Genomic DNA, 26,219 nt, shown 5'->3' on the forward strand with positions numbered 1-26,219 from the left:
TTACTTTTATCTCTGAAAATATTGTATTGTATTAATTTAGATTGTACTTTAAATTAATATAATATTCAATATATATATAATATATTACTAACCTAATATATTTTTTATGAATTTTAAATTTATGTATATATTATGCATTATTTTCATGTTTATTAATGTTTTCTTTAATAAATAATTTAAAGTGTAATATATTAATATATTAGCTTATTTTATATTTTAATAATAAATATGTTTTCCTCGAAATTTATTTTATTTTGGTTTAATTTAATTTGACAAAATTTTTAATTGGTCTATTTTGTTTCAACTTGTTTTTCCCCACCAGCAGAGGGCGAGAATGCGTCGATGTACAGACCCCTGTAAACCTAAGAAGAAGAAGAAGAAGAAGACGAAACAGCTAGGTTGTTTGCGGCTTTCAATCGTCGACTTTCTGCATCTGTTTTCGTGGAAAACGAAGCCAGCGGCAGGTCCAAGGTCCACGAGTTGTTTTTTTGCCTGGAGCTGCGTGGATCACCTGAGAGGGTGCAGCGGTGATTTGAGGTGAGCCGCTGATTTTATTTCCTCCTCTACATTAGCCGCTAGCTAACTGTTAGCGGAGCTCTTTTCTGCACAGGTTAGAAATTAGACGGTTTTTTTGGTTCGGTTTTGTTCGACGATGTTTCTGATTGAAACTCGGCATTTTCTTAGATCACACTTTCAGTTCGACCATAATGAAACCACTGCGCGCTGAATTTCCTAGAAGCCTCTTTCTCTGAACGTTCAACACATCTCTGATCAGAGAGGATTAATTCGGGTTACACCAATCCTGCACAAACCCTGCTCTACATTAGAATATGGTAGGCAGAGGAGAAACTGATGCTGCATGAGGAAGTCAGGAGTGGTTGAGAAGTGAAGGTATAAGGGCAGGATATAAATGAGGACAGCGAGATGGTTTCAAGGTGGGAGTGGGATTGCATCAGGGATCTGCTCTGAGCTCCTTCGTGTTTGCAGTGGTGATGGACAGGCTGACAGATGAGTTCAGGGAGAAGTCTCTGTTTACGTTAATGTTTACTGACGACACTGTGATCTCTAGCAAAAGTGTTGAGAGGTGAAGATATGCTCTGGTGAGAAGAGCAATGAAAGTCAGTAGAAGCAAGACAGAATACATGTGTGAAGAGCAGAGAGAGTAAAAGTTTAGATAGGTTTGAATATCTGGTATCATGGACATTTGCAGAGGACGGAGAGTGGATATATCGGAGCTGCAAGGCAGGAAGAAAAGAGGAAGACGTCAGAAGATGTTCATGGATTTAAGGAAGGAGGACATGCAGAGAGTTGGTGTGACAGAGGAGGGTGCTGGGATAGGAGAAGATGATGGCAGATAATCTGTTGTACAGACCTCTAAAGCTAGCAGTTTAAAGAAGAACTGTTTATTTTTATTAATTTCTTCTTTATTTTATTGAAGCTTGATCTAACAGCATTTAGGGATCAGCAGGATATATTCTTATCACATTTCTGGTTTTCTATAATACTACGTAGGGCTGTGCGATATGACCAAAATCTCATAACCTGATATAAGACATCTATCGTCCCGATAACGATACAAATCACAAAATTTAAAATTTTCTGTAAATTCTGTGAATCTCGAGCAGCTCGACTTGCGTGAAGCGTTTCTAGTACCTGGAGTCGAGTGTTTTAACTGATGCATGAAACGATGCATTTTTTAGACATAAGTTGTAACGGCCGCCGTTTGCTTTGTGAGTATTTATTACACAGCGTGCTGCGGGGAAAAGCCTGTTCTAACGTTTGAGTCCAAGGTTTATTTTTTAGCACCTGACGGCTCTTTTTGGCTTCTCATCCGTAAATACTCTGCATACTCTTTCACGTGATTCAGTTTATTTTGAAAAGTCTCAACAGGATCTTGAGCTTTATTGTGAAAGGTTTATGTGCAAAGTAAACCAGCGGACACGCGATGGTTTTACCGTCGTTGTTGGCATAAAGCAGGCGCTTGTCCGTCTGTAGTGTGGTTATATTAAATATAAGAGAAAGGGAGAACTTTAAGAAATTAATATAGCCACTACAGTGACCATCAAAACGATGAAAAAAATATTGCCGTAAACAGTTTATTTTGCGACACCACTAAACAAACAATAGCGTAAAATGAAACGATAGATGTTTTTATATCGTCATCCGATATATATCGTTATATGAACAGCCGTGATTTTACGTTACCTGTGTACAACTATGGTTAAAAAGAAAAGTACACCTGCTTCAAATTCAAAGGTTTTCAGTATCAGGATGTAATGAAAATCATCTGATTCTTAGCAGGCCTTAAAATCATTTAAATACAACCTCAGATGAACAGCAACAGATGACATATTACACATGTCATTATTTATTTCACAAAAACCTAGACAGAAGCAGAGTGTGAAAAAGAAAGTTCATCCTTACGGCTTACATGGGAATGAAGAGGGTAAGTAGCAGCCGGGTGCTGGTAATCAAACGCATTGATTAGTTGTTCTTCATCGAAGCGGAATTATGGTGGTCTGGATTACTCAGGTGTGTTAACAGAACAATCTTCCCAGGAGGGGACATCCCAGCAAATTCACCCGAGCTCAGCCCGTGCAATGCTCAACTACAAGAAAACCCAAGAGCTCCGTGTCAGACTACAGGCCTCAGTTAACATGTTAAAGTTCATGACAGCACAATTAGAATAACAGGTGTGGCTTGTTTGGAAGGTTTTCCAGGAGAAAGCCTCTTCTCTCTGAGAAGAACATGGCAGCACAACATAGGTTTGCAAAGCACAATCGCCTCAAACGAGCTGTCAGCACGGTGGTGGAAGGTTCATGTTTTGGGTACCTTGCAGTCCCTGAGTGAACAGTGAACTCTTTTCTCTACTAAAGTATTCTTGAGTCAAACGTGAGACCACCTGTCCCACAGCTAAAGCTCAGCTGATGTTCAGTTGTCCAGCAGGACGGTGATCCAAAGCACAGAAGCAAATCTCCAACAGTGGCTGAAAAAGAAAATAATCCCAATGCTGCAATGGTCCAGACCTCAGCCTGACTGAGATGCTGTGGGTGGGACATTCACAGAGCTGTGCATGAGTGATTGCTGCAAACCTCAATGAACTGAAGCAAGAAGAGTTTGACCAGAACTCCTCCACTGCGATAACTCAGTTATTGCTGCTGGGTGTGTCGTTTTTCACACGCTGCTTCTGCATGTCCTCAACTTAAAACCTTACATGTGAAAGAGGGTGTACTTCATCTTTCACCAAAACTGTATCAGGATGAACACTTTTTATGTTTTCGTTTACATTATCAGCAATTTCCTATCATAAAGTAGCCGAGGCAGACGTGACACCATCTAGAAAATAATGTTTTTTTTCCTTCTTCACTTCCTGAGCACGTGGTGTTCACTCTTAAGTGTTTTCTCTCAGGGCAACTCGTCCTCCACCTTCACATCACCTTTTACGTCTTCTGTCTTCCCTGACACCTTCTGTCTGCAGGAAACGCCCAGAGCGTTTCTCCACAGCTCGCCATCATGTCTCAGAATTACCCGTACAGAAAGCCGCCGTCTGACACCGACCTCAGAACTGATCCCGGGCCTTACAGATCTGTGGACTACCGCCACTCCTCAGTGGACCGTGACTTTTACAGGCAGCCACAAGACTCCTTCTCTGTCTCCTCCTCCTGCCCGTCCTCGTCCAGGGGCTCTGGAGTGCTGCAGTCATCGCAGGACAATGTTCTGAGCATCCTGAGCAGCTGCGGTCTGGAGCCCAGTGATCTGGCGCTGCTAGCCGAGCTGCCCGAAGACGTCCTCACTATTGAGTCTCTGCCACACATCCTCAGACAGATCAAATGCAAGAAAGGGACCGTCAAACCTTTCCCTCCCCGGGCTCCGTCTCCCTCCTCCTCTTCCTCCTACCCTCCCAGCTCCACCCATCGATCCGCCACGAGCAGCTCCTCCTCCTCTAGAGACTGGGACCAGCTCCATCGCACGTCGGTCCAGTACCCGCTGGACCACCTGCCACCACCACCTCCTCCCTCAGAGAAGCTCATGGATCGCTGGAATAATCCGATTACCGTGAGCTCCGGCCGAGCAGAGCTGCCACCATCATCATCCTTATCATCGTCGTTGGGGTACACGGTGGACTTCCACCGCAGGCAGGGCCCCTCTGATTATGGTAAGGCTGGTCCAGTTCCTTCTTACAGCCCAGCGAGGCGAGGAGATAGAGCGCCGTCATCTCGATTCTCCGAGGCTGGACCAGCTGATTACAGGTCATCAGCGCTGGTGACGGCTTCTCCTCTTCCTAGCGAGCACCAGTCCAAACCTCTGGCAAGCCGCCATGACACGTCCTCCACGAGGAGCAGTCAGTCCTCGCCCTCAATGCCTACACGGAAAGAAGCTCTGGATTTCCACGGGAAGGTCCCGCCGTCGTTCCCGTACTCGTGCTCGCTGTGTGATATCACTGTACTGTCGCAGAAGGTAAGTGCACCTGTCCTCGAATCTCTCTCTGCAGTCTGTGTGGGTGGTGTGAGGGTCTGCATTCAGCAGCAAAGGATGATGGGAGCTGCACGTGTCCTACGAGACCGGAGTGCCACAAAGAGAGATGGTAACGGGTTTACTTCCTGTTGTTTTTAGGTTTGGATTCAGCACGTGACCGGCAGGCACCATGCAGATGGACAGCTCAGCCTCCTGCAGCAGTGAGTTTACTTCACATCAACGCCAAGTTTCTCCATCTACTGCTTGCAGGGTTTAATAACACTCTCCCATCTCCTCCACAGGTTTCCTAACTGGGACTGTCGCATGCAGACGGTCCGAAGGTCAGTGACCGAAACCACATCATCGTTCTCACGCCTCTGAACAGAAATCTGAATTTTATCAAAGTGGAAAACTTTGGCATGTCTCAAAGATGAAATGTTGTTTTTTTGATGTGAATAAATAATCAGCGAGCCAGAAACATGATCAACTGAACAACGTGGATGTTAATGAACCCTGAAAAACGTTGACCAAATTACAAGGATATGACATATAATTTAACCAAAGCGCCACATTTCAACAAACGACTGTAAAAATATTTTTTAGTAAGTTTCCCATTTTAAATTGCTCGATCTTTTAAAACTACTTCAGCCTGAAATATAAATGTCAAGTATTAATGATATAGTTCTTTAAAGAATAGGGACCCCAGCTGAGGTGGAGCAGAGGCTGCAAATGGACAGACTGGTTATTGTGTGTAAGCTTCCCACGTGGCGCTGCTGGCTCTTCTCCTTCTGTTCGTGCAAAACTCACACCACCCTTACGTTTGCTGAGGAGAGGGGCTTGCAGCAGCAGCCAGCAGATTTGAATTGATTAACTTTTTGACTTGTGACCACCGAAAATGACCACCGAATTACTGTGTCCATGCTTTGAATAGTAAAAAGTAGTGCCACCTGGCGGACAAATAAAATAAAAATTTCAAATTGAAGGCGAGTGATCCAACATTAAAGAAATGCTTTGGTTGATGTCAAGATAAATGTGGGATCAGTGATTTTCAATTGAGCATTTTTTGGCTCCAGGATGAAATGTGGCCATTTTTGTGTAGCTTAGCTATTTTAAACTAATTTAAGGAACTGAGACAACAATTCTAAAATTAAAAAAAAGAAAGAATGGCAAATATGAGCGATGTTCATTCAGCACAGCCAACTAAGTCTGGAAAAAAAAATAATAAAAAGCTGTGACCCAGCCAAAAATCAATCAATTTTTTATTTTTCTAATAATTGAAGGATGGGTTTTTGGTCCAGATGTTAGCGGTCCTGATATTGATCCAAAGCTGCTGCGATCAGCTTTATTTATTGATAAGATGTTTGTTTTTCATTCAGTGGCTCGGTTTTGAATTTGTTTGATCGTCCTCTTTTTGTCATTTTTAGGGACGATAAATCGGAGAAGAAGAAGAAAGATGGAGGAAAAGGCGCCCCGGCAGCTACTCAAAGTAAGTCTCCCTCACTCGGCTGTGCCTTTGTGTTTACACGTTTAAGTTTTTCTGCTTAAACTTGTTCTTTCTGTTTGGCAGCATCGCAGTCGAATAGCAAGTCGAAGCAGAAGAAGGTAAAGAAGGTAGAGACACGTGTCTAAGATCTCGATGAGGTTCGGTTAAGCCCCTCCTGAATCAGCTGAAAGTCTTTGTGTTTGTTTCCTGTCAGACTTTGGAGAAAGGGAAGGTAGTGTGCGTCAAGTTTCCGTCTCAGTCTGTCGATGAGAAATACCTCAGGAAGCTTGCAGAACCGTTCGGGAAGATCATCAAGGTCATCATGTTTCCGTCTCTGGTGAGTCTGCGAGGTTCTTCATCATCACACTGATGATATTTGCATGTTCGTTCATTTAAAGACGAGCAGCAGATTTCTTTCTCTTTTTTGCACTTGAGCGTTATTAAAGTGGGTTTAAACCCTGCAGGGCTTCGTGGAGATGGGCTCGGTTGATCAGGCCAAAGACTTGGTGAAGTTTCACAGCAATTATCCTCCAACTGTGAACGGAGAGCAGATCGAGTTCAGCGTCTCCAACGCCTTCAACTTTCTCCAGGTAGAAGAGAAACACTTCCAGTGTCCAGTTTTTCCTGCATACGAAAAGTACAGAAAGTCCCAGTGTCAAACGTTTGGTTATTACTAAGAAAAATATCTCAGTCTGGAAAAGCTCCAGTCTCACAAACACAGCGAGAGGTGTCAACATATTTTTTTTTTTTTTTTTTTTACATGCAGGGAAATCCCTGATTGCAGGCAGGTGGGGCTTCTGTGTTACAGCTGGGCCATATGAGAGTATTCCCTCTTTGTGACGTTGTACAGTTCAATATTTAGAAAAACGTCTGTTTTCATTGTTGATAAAGTCTCTTCACACTTTGATGTCGCCTCAGAGCTCCCGGGTGGTGAGTTTCACGCCCGCTCCATCAGGAGAAGACGGAAAATCCGACCTGATCAATATCATCAAACGCTTCGGCCCGCCGCTCTACACCCTGTTCCTGCCGTCAATGGTGAGGCTCAGCCCAAAAAACTATACCGAAGAGGAAGACAGTTTCATTGTTTTTCTTAAATAATCACTTTAAAAGACTTTAGAAAACACATACAAACACATTGTTTATTTGTTTGTTTTCAGGTGTTCGTTGAGATGAAGAACGCCCCTGATGCTCAGAAGCTGGTGGATTATTATCTGTCCAACACTCTGAGGATCAACAGTGACTTGATTTGTGTCTCCTTCTCTGGAGAGTACAAGACTCTCATGTGAGTACGACCGACCCGATAGGAAGGTAACTGGCGGATTATCATCCAGGGGGTGATCAGTGATAATGGTCCTGCTTTTGTCTGGTCTGTCCTGTAGGCGGGTTTCAAAAGCCAAGAGGTACGAAGAAGAAAACAAAAGTACGAAGAAGAGTACCACCAAGAGGACAAGGAGCTCGAGCCGAGACAGAACGACAGAAAATAAGAAAAGAAGGTCCAGATCCAGAGACAAGTCCAGCAAAGAGGAACGGACCAGAACAAGGTCCAGGTCCAGGGATAAATCTAAAGAAAAATCCAGCAGAGATGCCAAAACTAGATCTAGGTCCCAAGACAAGTTGGATAGAAAAAGGAAGAGCAGAACCCGGTCCAGGTCCAGAGATAAATCCACTAGTGAGAAGTGGACCAGGACCAGGTCTAAGTCAGGGTCCAGAGAAAAAACAAAAGAAAAATCCAACAAGGAAAGCAAGAAAGGGTCCCAAGAGAAGAAGCCAGACGAATCGAGAGAAAAATCCAACAGAGACCAGAAGACCAGGTCCGCATCCAGAGACAAGTCCAGCAGAGAGACAAAAACCAAGTCTACAACCCAAGAAAAGTCAAGCAAAGAAAGAAAAAGCAGGAGCAAATCCAGATCCGTGGAAAAATCCAGCAGAGATAAGAAATCCAGGTCTAGAGAGAGATCCAGCAACAAGTCCTCCAGACGGGACGGAGAAAAGACGGCAGAACCAGAGAAACCAGGTAAGAAAATGCAACACGATGCCAGGACCAGTCGCTCCAGACAGGCTGGTGTTAAATCTTCTTTTCTACACAGATGCAGAGTCCACATCCAAAGGACAACCGTCTCCTCTCGAAGACTCCAAACCTGAAGTTTCAAACACAGAAGAAGTGGAGGGGGAGGCAGCGTGAGTTCCTCATGTTGCTGTTTTTTGTTTTGGGTTTTTTTTTTGTTTGCAGAAAAGCCTCTGCAAGTGAAACTAGAACAGTCTTAACTAAAGATGCCACTTCAGGTTGCCTGGAGAGGAGAGCGACATCGAGGGGATGGAGGTGATTGCTGAGGATGGAGAGAATCTGGCAGATGACGATGAGGAGGCTCTGCAAGAGGAAGAGGAAAAAGAGAGTCCTAAAGAGAGAGCACCTGAAAAAGGTAGAAAATGAGAGCTGAGCTTTCACAACAAAGCTGGCTTTAAAGGAAAACAAAGGAAATGCTTGACTTTTTAAAAAAAAAAAAAAAACCCTCCCTTACAGATGAAGTAAAGGAGGTGATAGGTGGAGAGCCTGGCAATGAGGAGAAACCTGCGTCGGAGAAGGAGATAAAGAAGGAAGAGAACGAGGAAGTAGAGGAGTCAAAGGAAGCAACAGAGACTCCTCTACAGGAGGATTTGGTAAAGACTTTTTAGATAAACATGTTAGTGTGGACATATTTTAAGCTTTAAAGTGGAAAAAAGGGATTCAGTTGGAGCGATGTGCTTTTTCAGGAGGACTTCCCCGTAGACCTGGAAAACTGCATCACTCTGGATGAACTGGAAGAAGATGACTCTGACGACCAAGGTATACCTGGAAGTCTTGTGATGCTGCACACAATAACATATTGTTGTACCAGCACGTTTGGTTGAGTTTTAAAGCTCACTGTTCAGTTTCTGATATTCTTCCTGTTTGATCTTGTTGCAGGTGGAGAATCGGCAGATGAGCCCAAGGTAAGTGTTACCTTTAATATAACGGCTGAGTTTTTGTCTGATATGTTGCTGATTTAACAGTTTGTTCTTTCTTTTCTTGCAGTCAACATCGAAATCCAGCAGGGTTTTTTACTTCGGCCACCTGCCACCTAATTACGCCCTCTTTGACTTCTTCCAACTGCTGCGAAATTTTGGGAAGGTGGTGCGCTATTACCTGATTGGCAATCGACGAGAGGTCAGTAAGAAAATGAGATGAGATAAAAAAAATAATAATAATTTTTTAGCTTTTTAAAATTTAAATACAGATTATAAATACATGATACAAAGTGAATATCGTTGTAAATGAAAATCAAATTTGATACAGTTATGAGCCTGAATACAAACTGCATAAAGGATACATTGATCATATACATCATTCATCACAGTCATTTTCATGACCTCTGTCAGCTGATAGAGGAATCCAAACTGTGTTGATTCAGCCCAGCAATAGGAATGATGATTATAATCCCTGTGCATCATCAGGCTCCTCCATCCTATTGGATAAAAAAAAAATAATAATATGGAAGTTGATTGGCCAGCCAAGTTGGCTTGAGGCTATCTTACATTGCTGTGTTTGTGTATGTTGGCTTTGGTATTTGCTACTAGCAGCAAGAGTTGTAGTAGATTACGTTGATCCTGTTTATGTTGTGACCCTTAGAGTTCAGAGTTGAGTGGATTCTTTACCTTTGGGACCATTTTCAGACTCTTTTTGTGTTTCAGGGTTTCATTGAGATGTCGAGTTCTTCAGCGGCCCTGAAAGCTGTTGAAGAGCTCGTCAGCAAACCAGCCATCCACAACTGCCCCAAACTCAAAGCCCGCATCTCCACCAAATACTACAGACTTGACAACGGGTCCGAAACCGCCTCTTCACTCTTCCTAATTTCTTTTCTGTGAACTTTTAATCATGAAATTCATACTTTACCAATTTCCTGCAGATGGGTTGTTCACTCGGACGGCAGCGATGACAAGGACAGTCGAAGCAGGAAGCGCGAGAAACGAAGCAAATCCAAGACCTCAGACCAGGACGAGACCGACAGGAGGTCTAAAGGGAGGAAGGAGTCCCCGAAGAAGACATCAGAGAAATCAGGCAAAAAGACTCCAGAAAAAGATTCTGGGTCAAAAAAGCCTCCAGAGAAAGACTCATCAGGGAAAAAGACCCCAAAGAAAGAGTCCACATCCAAAACGTCTCCAGAAAAAGATGCCAAAAACACATTGGAAACGAAATCCACTGGGAAAAAGACTCCAGAGAAAGATTTGCCATCTAAAAAAACTTCAGGTAAGGATTCTACAACAAAAAAGACTCCAGCGAAAAAGTCCGCATCCAGAGAAACTTCAGAAGAAGAGTCTGAGTCCAAAAAGTCTCCAAAGAGGGAATCGTTGGACAAAGAGCCTCCAGAAAAGGTCCTTAAAAACGGCCCGGAGAAGGAATCCGCGGGGAGAAAGACTCCTGAGAAAGGGTCATCGTGTGCAGAGATTCCAGACAGCGAGACGCTGGAACCAAAAGGAGCTCCTGACAATAATTCAGTGCCTCAGACAACTGTGAAGAAAGAACTAAAGCAAGAAAATACTCAACAAAATGAGGAACCAGCAGCTGATAAAGCACCACCTGAAAAAGATTATATCAAAAAGGAAACACCACACATATTCAAGCAGGAGGAGCAGGAAACACCAATAGACGTTTGTATGGAAGCAGGACCAAATGTGAAAGATACAGAGAGTACAGATTCACCAGTCTCCTCTACAGAGCCCTCAAAACCACCACCTGAACAGGTATAACTGAAAGCCCGAAGGTGGTGTGATACCAGCTCAACAGAAATATTAGTTTCCCCAGGATAACATCAAAGTCTTAAATGCTATTTCATGTAGTTTAAAAAAACGCCAAAACAGTTCATAAAAATTTCTAAAAAGGCTGACATTCCCATCGTGTTTAACAGATCTCAAATGTTGAATCAGCTGTTAAAATAGCTCCATTTATTTTATCTGCAGTTCAGTCTTAAATATGTAGTTTTGTTCAAATTGCCTCAGCCATGAAATATTTCTTATTAAAATTACCTGTGCGATGAATCGACTTTAAATGTAAATATATTGCGAAGCAGTTAAAAACACGGTTAATGATGGAAAAAGATTTTTGGCCATAAATAAATGAAAATCTGCTCTGAAGTGCAGGATTAAAGCTCATGACTGATTTGTTACTTTCAGGACGCGAAGCCCCAGTTTGGACCTGCAGAGGGCGCTGCTGAACCTCAGAAACCCACCAAACCTGTTGGTAAGAAAGTTTCTGAGCTTATTTGAAATCCCATTTAGTTACAGTTTAGTTTGTTGCTTCCTGTTGCATAATAAGTAAGTTTAAACACGTGTGCAGCGGTGCATTCACTGTCGCTTGTTTGTGTTTGTTTTGTAGGGACGGAGTTCGTGCGACCGGTCGTCGGTTATTTCTGTAACCTGTGTCAGCGGATCTTCGCTGAAGAGGATGAAGCCAAACAGCAGCACTGCAGCAGCCTGTCGCATTACAGCAAATACCAGGTGGAAGGAAAAAAAAAAGGTTTTAATGTTAAGTTTTTATTTTTCAGCTGAATTTAAATTAAGTCTTTGTTTTGTTTTTTCAGGAGAAGACTGGGAGGGATCCGTGGACGAGCTGAACATCTGCAGAGAAATTGGTTACCTTCAGATTTTATTAATTGACTTTATCAGAGCTGAAACGGGACTGAGATCCCAAACATGATTTGATTTCTGTCTGTTCTCCACTGGACTTTGAGTTTCTGTACAAAGATTTTTTTTTTATTTTTTTTTTAAAAAGCTTCTGCTGAAAAATCCAAAAATGTATAAATATTTAAGTTTTATGTCGTGCAGAACAGAAACTGTATGTTTGAGAAAGAGTGAGATGTGACTGTAAAAAGCCACTTGCTTAGATTTCTGTTAAGCTCCAGGCTCTCTCCTACTCACGTGCTCTGGTCCTAAAAGGTGTTGATTGGTCAACCCAGAAGATTTAGAAACAAACACCAGGTTCAGGTGCTGTTAGATTAAGAAAAATGTCTTAAAGAGGCTGTAATGTCAGAATATTAACAGCTCCCTGGGCTCTAATCAGTTTTTGTCTAATTGTACTCATGCCGCACCTTCACAGAAGCTATGTAATTTAAGAATCTGTGGTGTTGTCAAATAAATAATCTCACGTGAACAACAGTGGTTTTATTATTTTATTTTTCTAAAACATCAACAGAAAACTCCAAAAAAAGTGAGACTTACAGTTCAACATGTCAACCCAGGAAGTCGTGACGCCGTCATAGATTTGTTCAAAGACTAGTTCACGATCACAGCCATTGATCTGTCGCTTCATTGTTTACAAACGTAACACTGATGTAGCGGTGAGACTGCGGTAAAGAGATGAAAATCGAGCCGTGACTAAATGGCACGAGACCAATGGTGACAGCACAAAACACTGGGTCTTTTATTTTGAAAACAACCAGATTATAGTGTCTGACAGCCTGGAGCAGAACGTTTCTGAATATTTTAAGATCACGGAGGTAATCTGGAGTAAAATCACATTTTTATGTGACCTGCGTGAACTCAGGTGACATGTGTAAGGAGAGTCCATCTTCAGGACGCTGTAGCTTAATTATGGGAAAGATCTGAGCAGAGGGGGAGTTGGGGTCGCCTGATGATTCTGTTGATCCGATGTTTTTAGATGAATAAAGAAAGTGATTGACAGCTGTGTAAACACCTGTACAGTATCAGTTTTTTGTTTAGTTTTAAAATTGAGATCTTAAACACAGTATTCCTTTTCCTGACCGTTTAGACAAAAGAAGAACCAATAAAAGCTAATCAATACCTGCAGAAATAAAGCAAAAAAAAAAAAAAAGGAGGCGTGGCTACAAACAGCGAGTCCTTCGGGGTTCAATGCCACAGAGTGGCAGCAGAAAGTCGCTCCGATGTGTGCTTCAAACGTTGCTACAGAAACAAAGATTTTTTAAAAAGTCCATCCACACTTCTTCCTCAGTTTCAGGTGTTCTCACGGCGTTGTCGTCTTCACCTTCTTCTCCGCTCTGCTCTGCTCCTTCTCCAGGTATTTCTGAAAAACAAACAAACTTCAGTTTGTTTGGTGGAGCCGTGTGTCAGATGTGTGGAGTTGATTCAGGCTCAAAGGTCATGTGTGGGTGGAGCTATGAGTGGGGCGGGGCTGGTTCTCACCTGGAGCTTGTCGTAGTGCGCCTGGCTGCTGCAGTGCGTCTTCTTCGCCGTGTCTTCGTTGGAGTAAAACAGGAAACAGATGCGGCAGTAAAACCCTGCTTTCACATGTTCGACACCTGCAGGAAAACAACAATCGTATTGATGATGACACCTTTTTTTTTTTTTTTTTTTTAAACATAAACCAGCCAACTGCCTGGCGATCAGAAAGTGTCCTCACCAATGGGCGTGTTGGGGTCGTACGGTGGCAGCGGCATAGACGCCACGCTGGGTTTGTTCTCAGCAGGAGGAGGAGCCTCGGTCTCCCCGCTCTGATTGGTCGATGTCTCCATCTGCTCCACCAGCTCCTCCTGTTTCTCCTGAGGGGAGAGAATTTGTTTAATCCAACTGTATTTTAAGTAATCAATAATCACGCCGTTACCGGTCATTAAAGATCTTCAGAAACGACTCACGTCCTCGCTGCTCCTCTCAGCAGAAAGTTCAGGAACTTTCTCCGCGGCCGACTTTTCTTCCACCGCTGTCTCTTCGCTCACATCAGGGGTCTCCATTTCCTCCTGCTGCTTCTCCTCCTCCTTTTGATTCTCCACATCCTCCTTTTTCTCCTCCTCCACCTCTGGTTGGGCCTCCTCTTTAGGTTTCTTGGCCGGTGGTTCCTCGGCATCTTTCGAGAACTTTTGTGGCGAGTCGTCACTCGCTCTCTTCACGGTGTTCGGCGTTCGATGGCTGAGCGAACACAGTGAGATGAGACAGAGCGTTTAATGTGACACAAACACAAACTCCCAGCATGCACCTCTGTATGCTCTTCACCACAGCCTCAAAAACAGGAGTACAGATAAAACTGAACAGAACCTTTGGACTAACAAGGTGTGACGCTTGGTCAAAGCTTTAAAATGTGATGTTTCATCAACACTACAGAATAGTCGTCTGACCCGACAGTCAGCTGGTCCCAAGGCTTTCATAGAACCTCAACAAAGCTTATAAAACATCAGAAAGAGTTGTTTGACTTTTCACCATCGAACGTTTTTCTCAAAATTAGCAAACCAAAGAGTGAAAAACCCTGGCCGACATTAGAGGGCAGGCTCTCGGGACACTTCAACATAAAAACAGTATTTAAAGTTTAAACAAGTCGAAGTTTTCATGACTGAATTTTTACTTGGAGGTTTTCTATGTTTTTTAAGATTTGTGTTAATTTTTTTTTGTTTCCTGCACAGTGATGACATCATGCACTCAGATGTCAGCCTGGAGATTATTCTGGAAATACAGGATTTTCCAGCAGTTAATGGCAGAAACATGTTCCAGCGACAGTTCCTGCTGCTTGTGGTAAAAGAGTGTTTCTAGATTGGTTGTAGTTTTTATTTGGTCGCCAGTCGAACAGCCGTTAGCGGTGACTTATGCACCCTGGGGCCACAGAAGACGACGATGACACTCACCCGTGTTTCAGTTGCTTGTACTTCCTGCTCACGTAGATGGTCAGGCGCTTCCCGTTTAACTTTGGCGACTTCGCTTTATAATCGGCAGCCATCTTCTCGGCGTCCTCGGCATTGTACATCTCGAGGAAACACTGAGGAAAAATGTTGGACGGTTTTAAAGCAGCAGTAATTAAACAGATTCAGTTCAGGCGTGTGTTTGCCCTGGTTCTGTACCTCTCTCCGGATCCTGTTCAGGAAGTACTTTTTGACCTTCCCAAATGGCTCGGCGAACTTCAGGATTTCCTCGTCTGTGTATTTGCTGTTGGGGAGCTGACCGATGTACACCACCTTGCTGGAACCGGACTGAACAGCAAGCAGAAAAGAAAACGTGATCAAATCAAAGAAAGGAGTAGGGGAAATTCAAAAGGTCTCAAAATTAATTCATTATAATCGTAAAGGCTGCCGTAAAACAGACATCACTGATGCAAACTGAGCTTTATAGAACCTTAAATACACTCTGAATCAGTTAATCTAGCTCATAATCTGGATTAAAGGTATTTATATAAATCTCTTAATCCAGAGAGACCGTAGATTTATTGAGGAAGCATTGAAGCTATTTTTTTTGATATGTGGAGAATTTAACTTCAGACACTTCAGGGTCACTTCAAGCAGTCAGGAACCTTCCTAAGCAAAACTGACTATTCATCCACTGCCCTGTTGTCCATTGTTACCAACATGAAGCATACTGGGAGTAATCCTTGAAACCCTTTTCTAAACTGGAGTAGTTGCTGTCATGTTTCAAATGTTATGAGGGAAAGAGTGTGAAAAATACAGACTCTCGTGCAGAAGGTCAAACATCTCGCTTCGAGATTTACAATGTTTCAGACCTCGTCTGTATTTACAGGGATCAGAAATTACCTTAAAACTCAAGATGAGGAGTTCAGTTCCCTTAAATACTTTCTCACTCCATACTAAAAGTTTAACATGTTACAGTCAGATCATCAGCCTGCTTTTGTAGTTTAAAACTGGTTAAAAGCCACTCTGAGCAAATGAGTCTTCCGCTGCTTCTTTAAACAATCAACAAAATCAAGACAGTGCAAAGATGGAGGTAAGGCATTCCACAATCTGGGGTTAAAATGAGATTGTGGGACCATTAACAGGCTTTGTCTTCTGTGGGGATATGAGATTTTGGTCATATCGCACAGCCCTACGAGAAGCTCAGAAATATACGCTGGAGATTAAAACTGGGGGCTGTCTTTATTTTCGCCAGTTTTTTGGATTTTAGGTGGCCGATGTTTCACGCAGTGCATTTCATTTGTTCGTGACTCAGTTCTGTGACAGAGCAGACTCAGACACATGAACGTCACATAGAGGTTTCAAACATGTCTGCCAAAGTCAAACAAAGTCGCGTGGCGTAATGAAATAAAACCAGCCCGAATGCTCACCTGGATGGTGGGGTAGCTCATGGAGTGACTGATCCTCACCGGCCGCCCGCACACCGACGCCGTGATGTTCCCGTTGTAGAAGTTGGCCATCGCCCGTGCTTCTTCTTCTGTGGCAAACTGAAGGAACGCCTGACGAGGGAGGGGAGACAAACAAAGAGGTGTTTAAACGGCGCAGAACAAATGTCTGTAACGCGTACACCTTAACCTTAAAAGATGCTTCACAAGCGACTGAAAGGAGCTCTCCTTTGTTTTACTGATTTTCAAAATTAATCTCTAATTTTAAATATTTTAAATACTGTGAGTGAGTTCTGGTGTACCTCGGGTCTCAGGTCCAGCACCAGGTGTTTGACCACCTTTCCGAAAGGCTGGGCGAGTTTCAGCAGCTCGTTGAGGTACTGGTACCCTCGCCTGAAGCCGACGATGTTCACCACCCTCATACCCTGATGGGAGGAGCAAGAATTGAGGAATTCCAGTGAAACAGAGTGAATGAAAACAGGTTTCTGAACAAAAGTTATGTTGGAAATCTCAAAATGTCTGAAGCTAGCGCAATTACATACAAAAGCAAAGATATTATGGATCAAAAATCATTATTAATGCAAAATTTTCCTCTGTGTGGAGGTTTGAGCAAACACCATTATAAACATACTGATTATTATAAACTCAGAGTATTTATCAAAGTAAACGCGTCTGACGAAGCACTAAATAGAGTTAGAGTGACAGTGTGACCTCAGAGGATCAGATTTAGAGGGAGTGTCATGCAGCTGAGATGCAGTGATCCACAGAAACATGAAGTCAAATATTAAAGGTATCAGAGCGACGGCGCTCGGGTACGTACCCCTCGCCTCGTGTTGTCTGCAGAGAAGAGGAGACACAAACAGAGAGGAAGATGTGCGTTAATTTCAAACACCTTTTTTTCAATTGAAGACATCGTCCTCACATCCATGAAGGAAAATGACTTTTTTAAGGAAAAGCTGGTGCTGCAGCACATTACAGGTACAAGTGTTAACTTTGATCTCTAAATATTGATCTGATCAGGTACCAATATTGTCCGACTCTCCGTGGGCTTCGTCGTTGTCTTCCTCCAGCTCGTCCAGCGTCACAAAGTCCTCCATGTTCTCTGGGAAGTCCTGCTGGAAGAGACATCATTAACACACCTGTGCCACTCCTGGATTACAGACTGAAGGACAGAGCAGGTGCGTCACCTCTTCTTCGGGTAGATCTCCCTCCACTGCCTCCGGCGCCTCCGAGCTCTCTGCCGCCTCCATGTTCGCCTCCTCTTTGCTCTCGTGCTCCTCGGCCGAAGTTTCTGTTTCTGCCGCTTCAGTTTGTGGCTCTGACTCCGCCTCCTGCTTGACCTCACCCATGTCTCCAGGTGTGTCATCAGTGACATCATCGGTAACCTGTGTGCAGTTCGTTTTAATTCCAGGAATCACTTTTGGCTTTAATATTTTTTTTTCATCTTTTTTGTTTTCTCACCTTCTCCTCCTCTTTCTTCTCCTCCTCCTCCTCCTCCTCCTGTCGAGCATCCTCAGACTCCTCTACCGTCAAATTCACAGACTCTGCTCCCTCTGGCTCCTCCCCCTCTCCATCAGTTGCTGCCTGCTCCTCCCCCTCCCCATCCTCCCCTCCTTCCATCACTCCTGAGACTTCCTTCTCCTCCTCCTCTTCCTCCTCCTCTGGCTCTGCCTTCACTTTCTTCTCCTCTTTCTCTTCCTCCTTCTTCTTCTCCTCCTCCTTCTCCTCCCTCTTCTTGTCTTCTTTGGACCTGGAGGTGGATGATTTGGATAAGGTGGTTTTGGAGGAGGTCCTGGTTCCGGTGCCGGAGGAGGTGGAGTTGGCTTTGCCACTCTTCCTGTTCGAAGCGTCTCCTCCGCCCTTCCTTGCGTTCACACTGCGTGAAGCACAGAAGCATTAATGCATTACTGACTTAACTTTTCTTACTCAAGTTAGCTTTATTACTTATTTACTTTCTATGATTACTTTTTTTGTCAAATTTACTTTATTTTCTTTACTTGCTTTTTGTTAACTTAATCTAAGTTACAAAATTCTGTTAGTGTTTCCTACTGCACAGAAGAGGAAAGAGTCCTGCACCAGGTCACAGACCATGTCACGGCCATCACACGTCTGAGGTACTCACTTGAGGGTTTTGTACTTGGTGCAGACATTGAGGCGGATCCGTCTTCCTCGAATGGTGAGGGGGTTCACAGTGTAATACTTCACCAGCATCTCTGCATCCTCTGCAGTTCCCAGCTGGATAAATGCCTGCACACATGGAAAGTCAGACTCATTTTAGCTCATGGAGGGCGTACAGGCCAATTTTGTGACCAATAAAAACCACACTTTCCACACTATCCGCAATCACGAAAAGCAGCATTGAAAAAACATTAATGAACAACTGAATGTTAGTTAGAACTACCAGACCACATGGCTGACATGCCAGGTTTAAGCAACACTGGTGTCTTTGAAAATTTTTGGGGTGGTGGTCGAGGGATGAGAAGTTTGGATCCAGACAGATCCCTGCTCAACTTTTAAGGCGTCAAACTTTCCTTTTTGCTAAAGCTTAAAGTCAGCGATGGCACCAGTACCTGGTCTGTTAAGAAGAGGTGTTTCTCCACAACGCCGAAGCGCTCAGCAATGGTCAGGAGCTCCTTCTTCTTCTCATCCTCGCGGGGCAGGTTGGAGAAAAAAACTACCTTGCTGGCTTGACCTTTGACCTCCCTCACAGGTCTGTCCATCAGTCGATCCATCGGTCGGTCCATCGATCGCTCGTCTTTCTGCGGGTCAAAAACGGAAACCTGTGAGGGTCTGAGTGTGTCAGAAAGCAGTGAGTTTTATTTAACCGGCGAGGGCAACGTTACCTCGATGAACATGAGGGTCTGGGACAGGTAGAAGGAGATGGATTTGCCGTACAGAGATGCCGGGTGCTGTTTGTAGTAGTTCACCACGTCCAGAGCTTCTTCATGAGTGCTCATCTCCAGAAAAGCCTGATGGACACAGAAATTAGACTTCAGGTCTTACCGTGAAACGGGAAACAGGTCAGATCCAGTGGTTTGTGATCTTTAGGACGACGATACTGAAGCTTGGCTCGTTTCTGTAAAGTGTGAGGGCTTGGACTGAGCGATGGTCAAAGTTTTTCCCCTATACAGACTTTCTGGGGAAGTTTTTGCTTCTCCTCAAGTCACCCTTCTCTTTTTTGGTTTATTTGGTGCGCTTGTTTAAAAATCCTTCTGAAAAATCAACCCTTATTTGACCCGTTTAACTTTATGAGTTATGTGACATATTCAGCTTAATTTAAATAAAATTTGTAGTTAACATTGTTCTTTTTTAAACTTTGATTATATTTGATCCAGACATCATTTTTTGCCATTTATGTAGATTTTAACTTGCTGCAGTCAGTACGTTATTAACTTATACTGAATTTTAGTTTGATTTTTATTAAGCTCACTTTGTTTTATTGAGGCATATATTATTATTATTGTTATTGTTATTGTTATTATTATTGTTATTGTTATTATTATTATTATTAAGGCATATATTATTACTATTATTATTATATTACACCATTTTATTTAAGATGCGCTAACGTGATATTTCTTTTTCTCTCCTTTTTAAAAAAGAAAAAAATTATTTGCATTTTCTTAAAAAGAAAAAGAAAGAAAAAAAAGTCCAGTCATCTGACACATCTTCGAGACTGACTGACCTTCCTACGACTCATTAGTCTTCCCTTTCTGATTTATATTAAATTACATGAGTCGTCACATTTAAAATCAATTGCTACCTCCGACCAAATCCCGACAGAATCAGCTAACCTCGCAAAGCCCAGCAAAATCTTACCTTCACACAATGAATATTTCCAGTTACAGCCCCTCAGAGTTCATAGGGGTGCTCAGAACTTTGCACTTTTAATTTGTGTTATTATTTTTACTTTAATTTCATGAGTACAGCTGGTTTCCACATCAAATTCATGTAAATGTCTAAATCTAAAGCCAAAATCTGTTGGGTTTTTTTTTTGTTCCCTATGATTTTTAAAAATTATTAAAAGGTATTTTTTTCCCTTCCTCAGATTTGAAATGAATGAAGTGGAAACAGCGAGGTGAGCTGTGCTACCTTGTTCTTGAGGATGAGGTGCTCCCTCAGGCAGCCGAAGCGCTCAGCGAAGGCGAACAGGGTCTTGTTGCTGAGAGGCTTCCTGTCGTATTTCACCACCACCACCCTGCTCCTCAGCTGAGGACACAACATTTAACACTGCTGCACCGTCACTGAAGCACCACAAAGCTTTTCAAAGATATTCTGGATGATGTGAACTTTTAAACAATGTGTTTGGCATGGAGGGAGGAAATATGTTTACTGAAACCCTCTGAAATCCACAGGGTCAGAGACACAGCAGGTGACACAAGCGTTCAGACTGACCTTATTCAGACCCAGCTGTCCAGGACCTCCACCTCCACCTCCACCTGACACAGAAAAACACAATGTTTAGGCCACCAATTTAGGGTCTTTTAAGTGACCAAAATGACCGTGCAGGGTTTTTTATATTTTATACAGAAATAGACTTTTTAAAGGCTCTGATTATATTAAATTAGGGTTGTGCGATATGACCAAAATCTCATATCCTGATCAAAAACATTTCCCATCCTGATAACACTTTATATCACAAAATAGCGCATTTTCTGTAAATGCTGTGAATCTCGGGCAACTTGATTTGCGTGAAGTGTACCTGGAGTACACGACGCCTGAATCTATACATTTTTAGATAGAAGCTGTAATGCCTGCCATTTTCATTGTGAGTATTTATTACATGGCGTGCTGCTGGGAAAAGCCTGTTCTAATGTTTGAGTCTAAAGATTATTTTGAGCACCTGACGTCTCTTTTTTATCTGTGATGGTTTTTGTGCCCGAACATTTTCAGAGGAATTATTAAGTTTAATAAGTAAGGTAAGTCAGCAAGTAAATAAAGTAAGATAAGTAAGTACAGTAACAAAAGTATAGTAAGTACACTAACCAAATTAATAAGGTAAGTATAACAAGTAAAGTAAGAAAGCTGAGTAAAGTAAGCCAAGTAGAGCAACTATAGTTTATTTATTTTACTCACTAAAGTGATCACAGTAAGTAAAGTAAGCAGGTAAATAAAGTACACTAAATACAGTGAGTACAATAAACAGTAAATGAAGTGAGAAGAGTAAAGAAAATATGGTAAAGTAAGTACAGCTAATAAAGTGAGTAACGTCTGACAAGGAAGAAAACAAATTACAGGAAGAAAAGCAAAAGTAAAACATGTTAATTTAGTTTTGCTACTTATCTTACTTAAATAGAGTAAGTATGTACAGTCAGTAAATAAACAGAAATAGTAAAAGTAAAGTTAAATAATGAAGTAATTAAGTACGACGAGTAGACTAAATAAACATAGAAGTACACTGAGTAAATTGAAAAAAGTAAGCAAAGAAAGTAAAGTTAATAAAAGTACAGAGAGTTAAAGTCAGTAAGTAAAGGACGGTAAGAGTAAAACTAAATTAAAGAAAATGCTGGCGGCAGCCTCTGCCACCTCTCAGCCTCCTAGTAGATGCACCTATGGTATGAATTTCAAAATCCTGCGTCACCTTGTTCTCAAATTGTTCAAACCTAAGTCAAGTCCATAAGAAAAATAAGAAAGTTAGGCTGATTTATTCAGATAAGTAAAGTAGGTAACAAAACTAGGTGTAGTAAGAAAAGAATGTGCGTAACTAAAGAAGGTAAAGTAAGATATGTAAAGCAAGTACAGCTAGTAAATGAGGGAAAATAAGAACTAGGTAAGTAAGTAAAGTAAGTACAGTATGTACAGTAAGATAAGTAAAGTAAATAAGACAGACAACTAAGTATTGAAACAAAATTAAAGATAATTTACTTAATTCCTTTAATTACATAAGCATAGTAATTAAATGAGTATATTATAATAAGCTAGAGTAACTAAATTAAATTGAGTAAAAAGACTAAGTTAAGGATGCAAGTGAAGTCAGTACATTAAATGAACAAATAAACGTTCATTATATTTAAAAAATGATGGATTTAAAATATCACGATCAGCCCTTTAGAATTTAGAATTTCAAAAAATACATAAGGATAAGTTAAGACTGATTTATGTCCTGGAGTGGACTAAAACCTCCAGCAATAATGATAACAGTAATAATTAGAAGAAGAAAAAGGCATCTGCATGTATCTTACCCCAGCTCGAGGACATCCCTCCCATTGGTCCTGAAGACATGGGGGCGGGACCCAGCAGCCCTGCAGACAGGTTGGGGGTCTCTGAGAGACCTCCACTGGAAATAAATGAACTAGGGTGTGAGTCAGTTATCAAACATCTGAATTATTAGAACAAAATATAATATGATGTAATACAATATAAAAATTACTCAATTAGCACAAACAAGCTATAGAAGCTGCAAAGAGTCTGTGAACCCCAGAATTAGATTTTTTATGATATGATGTCTGATTCTCATCTGCAGTCTATCACAGATTTTACTTTAATTTGAAGTATTAAAGTATTTTTACTTCCAGTGTGTGAACAGACTGAAGTGTAATGTCCCCCTCAGTTGCCTGTAGCAGCATGTGGGCCGACTCTACTAGTCCATGTCATGATTTCACTTCTGAGTGCTTCAATGACAGCACAAGCTAACTTAGAAATGCTAGTGCTATCATTGCTATCACTTAGCTTAGAAATGGAGTCCACAATTCAGTCATGATTACAGAGAGCAGCAGATGAATTATTTTCTACACTATAATTACTGTTTTGCTAAGAGTAGCAGTGTCTCTTACCCTCTGCCTGAGCCCATACCGGGATCCCACTCAGGATACCTAAAAGAAAAAACAAACAAACAAAAAAACATTCACACAATATTAAACATCTATTAAAGAGGGAAAGACCTCTGAGTTCAATCCAGCATAAACCAAGTAGGTGACACATCTTGACTGACTGCAGATGGTTTCAATGTTTTGGCTCACTGTTGTGTATTAGGAGCGACTCACATGTCAAGAAGCTGCCGTCTGTTTTCAGCATGGCGGAGTCCATTAATGTGTTGATTCCACTCCTACAAACACATCTAGAGAATGAGTGACGCTCAAACCATTTCATTTCCTAATATGGAACCTCTATATTAAAGGTCCAGTTCAAACAGTTATTAACCTTAAGTGGTTCATTCAGAAAAGCACCCAGGGAATAGATTAAAAACCAAAAACAAAGTAAAAAAAAAATGTTATCACCTGTTACTTAAAAGGTATGATATAATGGTTCCTGTACCATTTTAAAAATTAAAATAGTGCTTTTTAAGATCTTTTAGAAAAGATTTTAAAAAAAAGAAAAAAAGAAAAGAAAAACACCATTTGATGCCTTTTTTCCAAGAAAAGAAAAGGGTAATGTGGATCTTTTTGGATTCTAAACTGGCTAGACAAAACAATAACCTTTAAAAGTGTCACTGATTTTAAGAAGGTTATAAAATACCATGTGTATATTTCTCAAATCTTTAGCAAAGGCTTGGGAAATAGAACATTTTAAGACCTTAATTCCTTTTTTAAAAGTTCATACTTAATGCCCCAGAAGAAACCCTGACACCACAAACTAAAGAAAAACAAACACAAGACCCCAGCTGCCAAAAGTCTCACAAGTTTAAAAGCTGCCAATTCGATAAGTCCATGAATGTGTGAGGAGCTTTAAATGTTTCATGTTGGAGACACAAGGAGCAAATCAAGATCCTCCCAGGACTTTGTTAAAGCTAATGAAGTGAAAAGATCAAGTATATCAGACTGAATGTGTAACATTAACAGCTTTACCAGCTCATGTGAACAGATACTAATTATAAAAAGAGATTTTTGGTTTGATTGGATGACCGCTGGAAAGATCCAAATCTAATTGTTCAATGCTGGAGAGCTTCAGCTGAGAAAATGGAGAGAGGGAACATGCTGTGAGGAGATACAACAAGGAAATTATATGAAGTAAACCGGACCTGAATCAGCGCCTGTCACTGACTGAAGGAAGACTGGAGCTCAAACATTTACAGTTAGTCCGAGAAGAAAAGAGGAAGCAGGTTGGACGTACTCACCATGGTGGAATGAACATCAAAGTCACAAAGAGAGCACACGTGGGGGAACATGGGGGGCATGACTCCCAAGAAGTCTTGGACTTTTCCGTTTGACGGGGAGCCCATCCTCCTCTGCATAAAGACGGGCTCAGACGGGCCCATGCCGAGCCCACTACGGTGGGAAAGCTCAGAGTATGGCCTCTCTCTGCTCCCACCTCCACCTCCACCGCTGTAATTTAAGCCGTAGCCCCGGCCGGAGGAGACGTCCTGCAGGGAGCTGTACCCAAAGTCTGTGGAGGACTTGGCTGAACCTTGTCCCAGAGAAGAACCGCCCATCCTCCCCACGTGCCCCTCTTCCCAGCTTCCTCCTCGATACGCTGCATCAGAGGACATGGCCGCCCGCCGCTCTCCTGCTTCCCCCTTGCGACTCTTCAGCTGTCTGAGGATGTGTGGCAGCGTCTCCACACTGATCTCCTCCTCAGGGATTTCAGCCAGAGCGTCCAGGTCAGAGGGCGACAGCCCCAAACTGGCAAACAGCTTCATGGTGCTGCCAAGATTGCTGGTGCTGCTGCCACCGCCGCTGCCACGTCGGGGCATCTGCCCGCTGCCGTCCTGGCCCTCCATGCCCATGCCCATGCCCACACCCACACCCACCCCCATTGGTCTGTTGGGACGCTGCTCGTTCATGTTGAAGTTCAAGGTTTCTGCAGCGGCCAGGAGCCCCCGACCCACAGCGAAGTGTTTCTGAGCGCCGTCAGCCTGCGTCTTCTGAGACATGATATCAAAAAGTCTGTCCCGCTCTCTGGATTCAGCACAGAGAGCCAAGATAAAGAAGGAAACAGGCGCTGGAAAAGGTCTTCAAAGATGACAGGAACTTAATGTGGTCAAAGTGAGCAGGAGCTCCTTTTCTTCTGTGGTGGCAAGTCTTATTTCTGCTGAGACACAATGAGGTAGAAAAAGCTTCAAACAAAGCCTCTCCTAAGAAAACAGGAGCCAGTGGAGGCCCTGAGCAACAGACGGAGGAGCACGACTCTGATCTTTACTGCAAAGGGAACATAGGAGGCGGTTAAAGGAGGAGAGAGAGAAAGATTCACCTCAGCCCAGCAGGAGGAACATGACCTGATGCAAACAGAGTGATGGAGACCTCCTCACTGAGGAAGAGAAACTCTGAGTCCACGAAAACATCGACAAGAGGCGAGATTACAACGAGCCTCTGAGTGAATCACAGCCTGACACAGACCAGGAGTAACATTTGTGCAGGTACAGTGAGAGGAGAAGGAAAGCTGCAGCAAACACGCCTACGGGGGAGGGGCTAACAGCTAAACTAAGCTAAGGGCGCTAATATCATCCATAAACACTACTCTGTTTAGCCTGACATGTTTTAACTAAAAGCATAGATAATTAAAACTAGGCGTCCAAAAGTGAGTAAAAGCAGACCGACAATGACTCAGACAAGCTGTGTAGCTAAGGGAGCTAACATTGCTAACACACGTCGCCTGCTACATGCTAACACTAGAATAGGTAAAACCCTTCAATTATCTGATATTTAACGTGCAAACTGTACATGAAGCTGTTAATATATAACGTGTATAATGAGGATTAATCTGTAGACACAGACGCTCTTACCCTTTCTCCAAAACCTTTTAGATCAGTTATTTATGAGCCTGCGTGAGAGACAACCGCACACTATGAAGTATCGCGATATTTCGTCTCAACTCACAGCGGGTTTTACTGAGGTTTCTCTGCTCTTCGCGGTTCTTTTTCTTCTTTCTAGAGCAAATAGAGGGCTCGGCAAGTTCTTCTGTCTTTATTACTAGTTAATTAAACTACTCTTTTATCATCAGCAAGACCGAAGAGCTGGAAGGACAGTTAGGCCTTGTGAATAAAGTTTAAACAATGGACTCTCCCCCCGTGCTCCGTTTAATGGTACGTCTCAGTACGATCACGTGTCTGAATGTAACGATCAAACAAAAGGTGTCTGTTCAGTTTGCATGAAAGCTCAAAAATCTGCAGCTAGTTTTAAATACAGTGTCAAAAAATAATACCTGACAACTGATAACTATATCAGCGCAACAGGAAAAAAATCAAATTTATACTAAAACCATTTTAACGTTTTTAAAACATTTATATTTGTATAACTATTATTATAAAATATAATAGTAGTTTTATTTTAATATTTCAAGTATACATTTTAGAATGAATTGTATGTA

General features: G+C 42.3%; 2 protein-coding genes across 8 annotated transcripts; one reads left to right on the top strand and one right to left on the bottom strand.

Moving 5' to 3' along the window:
• Nucleotides 1-361: 361 nt before the first annotated feature.
• LOC146392795 (uncharacterized) lies at nucleotides 362-12,106 on the top strand. 4 transcript variants are annotated; one of them, XM_084953404.1, is made up of 22 exons: nucleotides 362-537; nucleotides 3,479-4,458; nucleotides 4,615-4,676; nucleotides 4,758-4,796; nucleotides 5,880-5,941; nucleotides 6,023-6,066; nucleotides 6,153-6,275; nucleotides 6,403-6,528; nucleotides 6,857-6,973; nucleotides 7,096-7,220; nucleotides 7,318-7,952; nucleotides 8,026-8,116; nucleotides 8,222-8,358; nucleotides 8,460-8,596; nucleotides 8,690-8,762; nucleotides 8,883-8,908; nucleotides 8,991-9,122; nucleotides 9,647-9,777; nucleotides 9,862-10,696; nucleotides 11,126-11,192; nucleotides 11,328-11,449; nucleotides 11,533-12,106. In XM_084953404.1, the coding sequence occupies exons 2-22, from the start codon at nucleotides 3,514-3,516 to the stop codon at nucleotides 11,563-11,565; spliced, it is 4,062 nt and encodes a 1,353-aa protein (XP_084809530.1). In that variant the 5' UTR covers nucleotides 362-537; nucleotides 3,479-3,513; the 3' UTR covers nucleotides 11,566-12,106. The 4 variants fall into 4 exon arrangements, with proteins under 4 accessions (XP_084809530.1, XP_084809545.1, XP_084809537.1 ...); XM_084953419.1 differs by having other exon boundaries at nucleotides 6,023-6,057; XM_084953411.1 differs by having other exon boundaries at nucleotides 362-4,458.
• LOC146392796 (uncharacterized) lies at nucleotides 12,107-25,870 on the bottom strand. 4 transcript variants are annotated; one of them, XM_084953484.1, is made up of 22 exons: nucleotides 25,636-25,870; nucleotides 24,031-24,941; nucleotides 22,961-23,022; nucleotides 22,751-22,789; nucleotides 22,160-22,254; nucleotides 20,373-20,416; nucleotides 20,070-20,186; nucleotides 18,821-18,946; nucleotides 18,548-18,736; nucleotides 18,100-18,224; nucleotides 17,439-17,853; nucleotides 17,165-17,362; nucleotides 17,002-17,092; nucleotides 16,798-16,814; nucleotides 16,280-16,402; nucleotides 15,963-16,091; nucleotides 14,752-14,880; nucleotides 14,539-14,669; nucleotides 13,561-13,831; nucleotides 13,329-13,467; nucleotides 13,112-13,227; nucleotides 12,107-12,992 (listed from the first exon to the last, which is right to left on the bottom strand). In XM_084953484.1, exons 2-22 carry the CDS (start codon nucleotides 24,784-24,786, stop codon nucleotides 12,933-12,935), a joined length of 3,372 nt encoding a protein of 1,123 aa, XP_084809610.1. In that variant the 5' UTR covers nucleotides 24,787-24,941; nucleotides 25,636-25,870; the 3' UTR covers nucleotides 12,107-12,932. The 4 variants fall into 4 exon arrangements, with proteins under 4 accessions (XP_084809610.1, XP_084809627.1, XP_084809619.1 ...); XM_084953501.1 differs by having other exon boundaries at nucleotides 24,031-24,944; nucleotides 25,636-25,737; XM_084953493.1 differs by having other exon boundaries at nucleotides 25,104-25,726.
• Nucleotides 25,871-26,219: the final 349 nt, after the last annotated feature.

Source organism: Perissodus microlepis, chromosome 2 (assembly GCF_051167445.1).
Source record: "Perissodus microlepis isolate ML-2025 ecotype Zambia chromosome 2, ASM5116744v1, whole genome shotgun sequence".
NCBI lineage: Eukaryota > Metazoa > Chordata > Actinopteri > Cichliformes > Cichlidae > Perissodus > Perissodus microlepis.

Excerpts from the sequence above, each read along its gene's own strand:
- LOC146392795 (XM_084953411.1), top strand. The coding sequence starts at position 3,514 with ATGTCTCAGAATTACCCGTACAGAAAGCCGCCGTCTGACACCGACCTC. Across the intron at positions 8,117-8,221 it reads GAAGTGGAGGGGGAGGCAGC|GTTGCCTGGAGAGGAGAGCG; the intron begins GTGAGTTCCTCA and ends ATGCCACTTCAG. Across the intron at positions 8,597-8,689 it reads CTCCTCTACAGGAGGATTTG|GAGGACTTCCCCGTAGACCT; the intron begins GTAAAGACTTTT and ends GTGCTTTTTCAG.
- LOC146392796 (XM_084953484.1), bottom strand. The coding sequence starts at position 24,786 with ATGTCTCAGAAGACGCAGGCTGACGGCGCTCAGAAACACTTCGCTGTG. Across the intron at positions 18,947-20,069 it reads ACCTCATCCTCAAGAACAAG|GCTTTTCTGGAGATGAGCAC; the intron begins GTAGCACAGCTC and ends TGTGTCCATCAG. Across the intron at positions 17,363-17,438 it reads AGAAGAAAGAGGAGGAGAAG|GTTACCGATGATGTCACTGA; the intron begins GTGAGAAAACAA and ends AACTGCACACAG.